The 9,348-nt window shown below is 49.8% G+C and overlaps 1 protein-coding gene across 20 annotated transcripts in view; it reads right to left on the bottom strand.

The window, feature by feature from the left end:
- Positions 1-9,288, bottom strand: part of LOC113205036 (UDP-glycosyltransferase UGT5-like) — a 24,692-nt gene extending 15,404 nt beyond the window's left edge. For 5 of the 20 annotated variants that reach the window (XM_052264964.1, XM_052264965.1, XM_052264968.1 and 2 more), the window contains exon 1: positions 9,188-9,264. Coding sequence is in view for 14 of the 20 variants with exons in the window: in XM_026420417.2 (XP_026276202.2) it covers positions 5,093-5,375; positions 5,507-5,726; positions 5,840-5,997; positions 6,115-6,344; positions 6,901-7,143; positions 7,257-7,451; positions 7,632-7,871 (1,569 nt within the window). In the remaining 6 variants the exon portion in view is untranslated. Of the gene's footprint in view, positions 1-3,794; positions 5,376-5,506; positions 5,727-5,839; positions 5,998-6,114; positions 6,345-6,900; positions 7,144-7,256; positions 7,452-7,631; positions 7,873-9,187 lie in introns of those variants that run through there. The other 15 variants (XM_052264978.1, XM_052264981.1, XM_052264967.1 and 12 more) reach the window with 10 other exon arrangements.
- Positions 9,289-9,348: the final 60 nt, after the last annotated feature.

Raw genomic sequence — 9,348 nt, 5'->3', positions numbered from 1 at the left:
GGTCAGTTTTTTGACGATTGTGGTAAGAGCTGATCAATATGTTCGATCGATTTTTCTCATGAGCGTGCCTAGAGTGTTTACCGATGAGCGTGCATTCATGTATATACTATTATAGTTACGATATTCCCCTAATTTTTTTTGGATATCTTTTATCGAAGGGTAGGAATTCGAAATCCAACTATTTGCCATAGATGGTTTTGAATCAGTTTTCAATTCTTTGTCCAATAGTGTATTCAGTTTTGAACTTACTGCAAAGATTCATAGAGTTTTACTTATACCCCCTCTCAAAGACGCATTTTTTGCATCAAAATTTTAGGAATTTATGTCGCTCAGGGGGAATCCCCAGGGCCCGTTTTTACCGTGCCTTCAGTTAATAGCTAGTTACAATTCAGGTAGTGGAAGACTATAAATATTGGAATATATCCTTAACGTAGGCCTACTTACTTATAGAACCTAAAAATAACTATATTACCACGTCAGAAACTTCCCGTAGTTATCAGGTATGGCCAGTATGGAGATTATGGCAACGAATCTATCGGCCACATGGTCGAGCCGATGGCAACGAATCTATCGGCCACATGGTCGAGCCGATCCGCTGAAAGCTCCTCGAGCTGCCTCAGGCGGTCCCGGATCGTAACCCAACCTGACCACATCACGACGCTGTTCACACCAAGACCCACGCCAGGTTGGAGCGCAGCGCCAGAAATGTCGTTGGCCCCAATGAGCACAACAGCAGGGTCAGGCGGTCCCTGTGCGGTAGCAGCAGCAGTTATTTACGGCGTGGTACATGTTATTTCCGGAAGGCTCTTTAGTTGTGCAAGTTGTGCAATAAGTGAGTTGGCACATGAACATCCGTATCTCGAATCTGAAGTACCTCGTCGCTCACGATACCTCCTCAATAATCTATGAGAGCAACTCGAGTGTAAAATAATAAAAGCGCATTTCCCAGAAAGATAAGTACAGCCATGAAAGCGCATTTCCCAGAAAAATAAGAAATGCAAAGTACTCTACAAAAAACTAGCGTATATCACACTTATAAATGCAAATGTGCAATGAATAAGTTTCAGTGTCACTGTTACAGACGTATTGTTCCTTGGCATTATGCTAGCCACACAACAGTGTAGGGTCGATTCCCTCAATTCTGGCAGAGCGGCTAGGCTTTGCTTTCCGGTCGTCTTTGTTAGGCTTATAAACAACGTGGTCGAAGGGACGATACCCGAAAGTTAAAGTGGCCACCTCTCAGAGCCGAGCCTGGGCGTGCGCATTGTCTTGAAAAGAGGAGCCCCACGCAGGTCGGGAGGACGGGTGGACACTCTCCATCGGCCGGTCAACTCTTATAACGCACCCGAACACACCCAGCTGATGAGTTAAACAGTGACTGAATGGCGTTATTGTCTCGCAAGCCTTTGCTCGCCGCTCTGCCAGAATATAGGGAATGGACCCTACTATAGGATTTTAGATTCAGCCTCGTAGTATTCTTCAAAATTCCCTGCTTTTAATAAAAAATTACCGAAATGCAAGAGTTTCATGTACTTCGTTCCCCTTGGAATCACGCCCATTTTTCTTGCTCTGTGGGGGAGCGTTAGAGTCCGTCGCTCTCGAAGTAGCTGTAAACGAGTAGAAATCCCAACATGGTAACAATAATAATACACTGTGACAATACACGTGTGACTTTTTCCATTACAATAATTACAATGTGTGTATTGATAGTTCACAGGTAATATGGCAAATTTACTACCGTTTTCCTGAATTTTATAGCATTATTACTCTTGTTGGTTGATGCTAACTTTATACATTCCCTCCCAAAGTATGGATGTATGTTTCCAAATTGTGCATGAAATTTTCGTATATTGTCTAGTATTGAATTGATTCTGTTTTTTTAAACCACTAACATACCAGGTGGCTGTGGCTGACTCACACAGCACACTTTCGTAGTTATATTGTACCGCATGCGCGCGTCCGGTTGGGTTGCATATTCGCACTCACGGAAAAAAAGTTCCGTCCAGGAACGGATCGTGAAAGCAGATGATACAAATTTAAGATATTATTCAGTCTATATAACATTTCAGTGGGGAACTCACGGGATGTATTACTTGAGCAAATATTTATAGATAGTTTACTTATCTTCATTTGCATTTAAATGCCTACTTGTGCATAAAAATATTCACGTTGTGTTTCATTTTTCTCCTATACTGTAATGCTGTGTGCAGCACTCGGTCGAGCAGTTGCAGCAAGTCGTTGACCTGGCCTCGCTGCCGGCTGGCGCCAAGAGCGCGCCGCACCTCGGGCCGCGTGAGCACTGCCACTTCCGACGTGCCGCCCCCGGATGACCACCCCGCCGGCGTGCCCTTCAACTTCTGCGCGCAGGCGCCGCCCGTCGACGTCCTCAACGACCTCCTGGCCGCCTACTTTTCCGCCAGCGAGTGCGGGGGTGCGTGTCCGACGCCTCCACCGCAGCGGTTTTTGGGGCATCCTAAACGCTCTCTTTTCCCCCCGCAGGCACATGGAATCACCCGCTGCAGCACTGCTGCTCCAATGCAGTAATTTAATCCTACCCGTGGTAATTGTTAAGGCCGCCTACCAGATAGGCTTTGGTGGACGATGTACCGTGGTCACCCCCGGTGACCAACACCAGCTGTACCATATTTGCTCAAAGATAATAAATGCGCGCTCCGCGCGCGTGAAACTTAAAACAACTTAACTGAACCGCAGCGGCAGCAGCCAACCCCCGCGGCGCCAGAGCTGCCGCAGGAGTCCGAGGCTGAGCTCGGCCACAGCCCACCGCCAAAGGAGCAGCTGCCCTTCCTCTGCAGCTCAGACGCCTCTGCCGCTCTTTCCACCACCTTGCTCTCCATCGTGATCGCGGTCTTAGTAAAGGTTCTGTACATGGCCGCGACACGTTTTCTTTGTCGCTTTGACCCTTGTGCCAACCCACGGGACGGATACGCCCGTTTTCCTCAGATTCATTCGCAGTCAGTAGCTGGGCGCCTGCGGGACTCAGGGTAGGCAATCCCGCAGTACACGCGTGCACTGCAGGTGAGATGTTGCCTACCCACCAGGCGCTATGAGAGCTTGCATCTGCTGAATATGGTAGGTTCCGTCACGGCGAATGATGGTCCCTAATCGTGAAATATGTGTCAGCGAGCGTGAACACACTGTAAAACGAAGAGTGACCTTTCTTTCCCGAATAGAGCGACGTACAGGCGTCATCGCTCTGTTAGAGCGATTTTTGCGAAATGACTCAACATGAGTCTTCTTCGTAACAGAAACTGTCGCAGAAACGACCCTAAACGAGCGACGTTTGCGAAAATGACTCAAAATTAGTCTTATTCGCAACCAAAAATGTCGCCAAAAGTTATTGCAAACGAGCGATGTAATTAATATCGCTCTCCCAAGAGTCGTCAAATTGGCTTCACTGATATCGCTCTCCTGGGAGCAAAAAAGGTCGCTCCTTTACTTGTTGTGCATTCAGACGGAGTGATGCGCTCACTGCTCACCAGGTAAAGGCGCCAGTTTCAAGCCAATGATGAGCATTGACGCTCATATGCCTATGTTGCAAATTGCAAGAATAACTATGGGGAAGTTCGGGAAAGTGCATGCCATGTAGTGATGTCAGACAACGATCGCTTATCGCACGCGAAAACATGCGTCTTTTTTGCGTGCGCTGCTATCATTATGAACGATTGAGTCTCGTTGAAGCCAGTTAAGCTGAAGCCACCCCTGCATTTGTTTTGAGGGGGCGGCTTCAGCTTCACAGGCTTCAACGAGACTAAATCCATCATCAGAGCAAGACATAAATATGGGTTCAACTTTAATTATTAACAAATCATAATCACAACAACAACAAAAACGTTTAGAATTCGGTTTATATACAGTGAGATTACAGTCACGCGAGGCTCCCGTCTACGGCGCCGGCGGCGTAGGCAGCCTATCGCGCACCTGGTCTCTAAGGTCGCCAATCGAGTGGCCTTCAAGCTTCACAAGAGAGCGTACTGAGATTAGATAACCAGACACCCGCGAGACGAGACAACTCATTTTCGTGATAACTCTCAAGACTCGTAATCCAGTTTCGTATAAGCCCTTTACAGTCATTACTCGATCCAAGTGTCCGATTACGGAAGTAGTTCATTTGACTTGAAAGTTATTTCGAAATTTACAAGCAGATTCCAGTTAAGTAGAGATGGCGCAGACCGTAAAGGCAAGGCATCGCACACCTGCATGCGGTAATTTTTTCAAGTAGGGGGATTCTTTGTATCACGGTAAATGAAAGTTTCTTGATTTTCAAGACCCGGTATTGGCATCCAAGACCGGGTGTTAAAATTCACGAAACTGTTTTTTCCGTGGTCACATAGTCCATAGTGGACTGCCCCATAATCTGCACCGTCACCACACCCAGAAAAATGTTTTATTTCAAGTACATTTTGACCTAAGATCAATTTTACTCTTGACACAAAATGATATGTATTACCTTTCGATTGAGAAAATGTTCTTACCTAAGACAAAAATAATCTTGGGTCACTCTAAGGTACAAATGTACTTGAAACTAGTGCAAGCAAGGGACTATCCCCAGTCCGCTGATGTAAGAGATGACCGTTTCAACGACCTCAACCTCGCATACTCATTTCAACTAATTATTATTTTTGGTATCATCTGTTTTCATTCAATGCCGCACCGGGTCACTACCATCACATGATTAGTGACACGTGGGCACACCAGTCCCGTCGCGTCCCGCTACCATCTCCCCTTGTCAAACGACGCCCTCTTCGTGTCCGTACAGTCGTTGGGTGTCCTTGGTCGACGATGACTCGCAGACTCCGTGTGGTCGGGCCGGGCCAGCAGCGGCTCCAAGTTGTTATTTGACCTTGTGTCAGCTGCAGCGGCAGGTCGCGCGTGCGTGGCGCGTGTCAGCGCCGTCAGCTGATTTTGAAAAGTGTGCTGCTGCCACGTGGTCGGCAGCGTCACTGCACGCGGCAGTAGTTGTTGTGGGTGGGACTAGAGTAACGCCTTTCCAAACATACAAAGCTCCAGCGGTGACGGTGGTGCCGCCAAAAATGTTCCGTTGTAGCCAGAGTCTCGGGTTGGTCACAACGCGTCAGTGAGCCTTGGCCTTGGTGCGGCGCCGTGCCCCGCCCGACGAGCAGAGGGCCCCGAGGAGGCGGCGGACGAGCCAGAGCGCGAGGCCCACGGCCAGCGCGGCGGCCGCCAGGATGTCCAGCATCCAGACCTCGTACCAGCGCAGGCGCAGCGCGGGCGAGCGCAGGTGCGGGGCGCCGCCCGTGCGCGCCACCATCTCCACGTACCAGGCCGCGCGCTCCACCGGCGTCTCCTTCTGGTCGCGCACCGCGTTCTGCACCACCTTCATGTTGGCGCGGTACCTGCGTGGGCGGGAAAAGTTTAAAATGTAATAGCGAAGTTATAACAAGTTAGTGAGGTTTTTAAGCGAAATTTGCACCCATAGGCAAAGGATATGTCAGGTGTGTTGTTGGGTGTTAGGGCGGACACGTACTTCGGGTTGTTGATGACGTCAGTGAGCGCCTCGTAGAAGGCCTCCTCGGTGGCGGTGCGGTAGATCACCGTCCGGCTGATGCCGATCCTCTCCCCCTTCTTGGCGTAGCCCAGCTGATCGGAGAAGAAGGGCATGCCGAGGATGGGCACGCCGTGGTAGCTGGCCTCCTGGGTGCTCAGCCCGCCGTTGTGGGAGACGAAACAGCGAATGTTGGGGTGAGCTGTGTAGCAAAGCGTGTGTGTTGTGCTCAAAATATGCCGTCTCGTGAACTGTTTGTTTGGTACTCGATGAGTGGTTTGCGGGAAAGGACACGCAAAGACGAGGGACCTATACCTAGAATGTCATTCTGCGGCAGCCACTTGGCGACACGCACGTTGGGCGGCAGCTTGTCCAAGATGTCGTCGTCCTCGTACTTCCACAGCACGCGCTGCTTGATGCGGGCGAACGCCCTCAGGATGGCGTCTCGGCTGCCTTTGCTGAGGCTGGCCGCCCTGCTCGACAGATAACCAAAGGACATTGACATTTCCGGGTGAATCCTCAACAAACGCCAGAATTCGGTCGGCACACTCTTATTTTCCTTTGTAGATAATTGATAAGAGTAATCTTACCTGACGTTCGTCCCGAAAGACATGAACACGAAGCCGTGCGGCGCCGCCTTCTCGTTGATCCACTCCAGGATGTCGGCGGGCAGGGGCTTGGGGGGCCGGGCCTGCATGCCGCCCACCTCCACGATGCTGGGCACCAGCGGCATGGCGCCGTGCAGCGCGGGGTTGGTGTTGACCAGCGAGATGGCCACGTCCTTCTCCAGCTCGGCCAGCGGCGGGGCGCCGGGGAAGACCTACAGAGGAGGAGGATGCATGACGCATGGCGGTTGAAGTATATCGAGCTCGAGTAGTTTTCACCAGTAATCTGATTAGATTAACAACGTCCAACTCCCCTACTTAGACCGTACACACACAGAGAGTACCATCGAGTCGATACGACTATATGAGTAGTAATTAACAACATTTTTGTTTCTGAAACCGAATAAAAATTTAGCTACCCCACTTCAAATTAATTAAAGTCGCGCACGTCGTGCGACTATAAAACTAAGTCAGCTTGACCAAATTATTTCCTCACATCGGATAAAATTTGGTTTGCAGAGCTAAAATTGCAAAACATAAAATTGTAAAACAGCCATCTGGGTGTACCGTACCGTAGTCAAGCGTATGAAGGCGAGTCGCCATCACCGTGAGAGGTGTACCGATCCTGTACCGACGTTCCGTTTTCTCAAGAATTTTTCTGTTTTGTCTTTTTACACGGAATTCACTATTGAGTGTCCTCTGTGCCGGGGCGGACAGACATGGGCCCGCATCAATTACTGGCAAATGCCTGATCCGCGCGATTGTCTTTACCTCGGCGATCATCTTGTCCACGTCGGGCCTGTACACCCAGTTGATGTACGTGGTGTAGCCGATCCAGCGGTAGACGCTGTGCAGGCGCTCGGAGAAGGTGAGGGGGTCGCCACCGTGCGCGCCCACCCCGGAGTAGGGGAGCAGAGAGGGGAAGTAGGGGCTGCCCATGAGCGTCAGCACGTCCACGGGCAGGTTGAAGGCGGTCATGGCGACCATTGGCTTCCTGCCAATGATGTAGTTGAGCTGCAATAAAGTACCGGCATCTTGAAAACTACTTGCAGACTGACCCATAGTTGCTCATAACCATTCGACTTCAACACTCTCGAGACAAAACACAGGATGACGAGTAAGCTCACCCCGATGAACGGCTCCTGCAACGGGAAGTCGAGGACGAAGACGTCGAAGTCTGGCTTCTTCTGCTTTAAAAGTTTGAGGAGATCGGCGAATGCCTTCGATTCAAACACAATGTTTGCGGAATCTCTGCAGAAGTCGTACAAGAAATGGATTTCCTCAAACAGACTGTGGTCGTAGATGGTCTCGAGGTCCACGGGCTAGAAGCATAGGAAGCCGTTTCATTGAGCCTGATGTAAATCTGCGTAAATCTGTCAGTCTGGAGGCTTGCCCCACCGTTGACCCCAGGGATCATTTGGGAAAGCCACGACTACTTCATATTGACACTTTTGATAACTGTCAATGACCTATTCGTGGCGGGTGGTGCGTTGTGTACTCACCGTTGTCTCGGCGTATATCTTCCCGTCGATGACGAAGCTTGTCCTGTTGGGATGTGGGGTCGCCGGCGGTTTGATGACCAACTCGGTGACGTGGTGACCCCGCCGCAGCAGTTCGCCGGCCAGCGAGCTTACCCAGATGTAGTGGCTGGGCGAGGACACGGTGCTGACGAACAAGACGTTCAGCGGGGACGCCCCGCACGGCGCGAGGGCGGCCAGCGTGGCCAGCGCGACGAGGAGCATGCTGCGCGCAGGGCAGAAAACAATGACATTTTGTGCTATAATTGTGCAGCTCGTTTTCCCCCGTAGCGCCGCTTTACCAATGCGCATTAAAATGCGCAAAAAAGGTTACACATTCCTGGCGCAAAAAAGGTTACACATTCCTGGCGCATTTAATGCGCATTAGCGCATTGAATGCACATTTAGCTCGCATTACGCGCATTAAATGCGCAAGGAATGCGTAGCCTTTTTTAAGCATTTTAATGCGCGTTACTGCATTGAATGCGCGTTACTGCATTGAATGCGCATTAATGCGCATTGGCGCTTCTGTGGTTGCCACCTCTACCACTACGTTGTAAATAAACACAAAGTCTCAGTAAGGAGTTACGTATAATTGTGCAGCTAGTGTTACCACCTCCACCACCACCACGTTGTAAATAAACTTTTTAATTTGGCACATTTGAATTTTTGATTATATAAACCAGAATGCTAAGTCTCGATAAGGCGTTACGGCTGTACCGATCGAACTCGCCTTGCTCGTTGGGAGACCCCGGGGCTAAGCGAATTCAAGTGAAAGTGGGTTGGGGGCAGGGCACGCTACGCCGTGCGCCCCGGGGGTTGATTTCGATTCGTCAGGGAACAACCCTTAAACTTATTTGGCCATTAATGCCCCCAGTTGGTCCTTTGACGGTTTATTGACTCAACAAACGAGGTACAGAGTAATTGACACTAGTCGCTGAAGTCGACTCCATACAGGTTAAAAAAGGGACATCGACAGAAGAACGCGTGTCGGCGCCAATACCTATCAAAACATTATATTTCTAGACCGATCTAGACGGAAATGGCGGTAGTTGCCCGCCATATAGAGTATAGCATAATTATTTTATTTAGCACGTCTTGTTTTCTTCATGGTTAGGTTTTATTACTTGTACACTGGAAAAACAAAGATAGCACCAAATTGTAGTGCCTTTAGAAAGGCACAAAAGTGTCAAAAGGCGCTTAAATTTAGTTCCTTCGGGGCATTTACATTTAATAAGTCCCTCTCCAGGTGTGATCTTGTAATGCCCTCAGAACCCACAGTCATTCCACCCCAAGAATTGTGTTTGGCCCTTCCTTTGAGTTTAACACCATGCCGAATACTTCTAGGTGCTCCGCTGCTTAGTTGAGCACTTACTGCAAGTATGTCGGACCGAGAGTGCAAAATTTCACGTTCAATATGAGTTAACTTTTCAAGCATTTGCACTAAGTGCACAACATAGCAGGTGATCACACTTGCAAGTGCATTAGAATGTGCATTAGGATATAAGTTCAGCTACGTCAGAGAGTGATTTGGGACTCACTTGGCGGGGTGTGTGCTGGGACCGGTCGCTCCACACTGACAGACGCTGGCTCTTTCGTCTCTCCCGCTACTAGCGTATCCCCCCTCCTATACTCCCTCGCGTCTGCCCCCTCCTCTCCCCCTCTCTCTCCCTCCAATCCAAGTGGATGATGGTCAGTCTTT

Source organism: Frankliniella occidentalis, unplaced genomic scaffold (genome assembly GCF_000697945.3).
Source record: "Frankliniella occidentalis isolate FOCC.00 unplaced genomic scaffold, Focc_3.1 Scaffold23, whole genome shotgun sequence".
NCBI classification, from domain to species: domain Eukaryota; kingdom Metazoa; phylum Arthropoda; class Insecta; order Thysanoptera; family Thripidae; genus Frankliniella; species Frankliniella occidentalis.
Note: the sequence above shows the minus strand (reverse complement) of the source record. Positions and strands in the feature narration are given on the sequence as shown.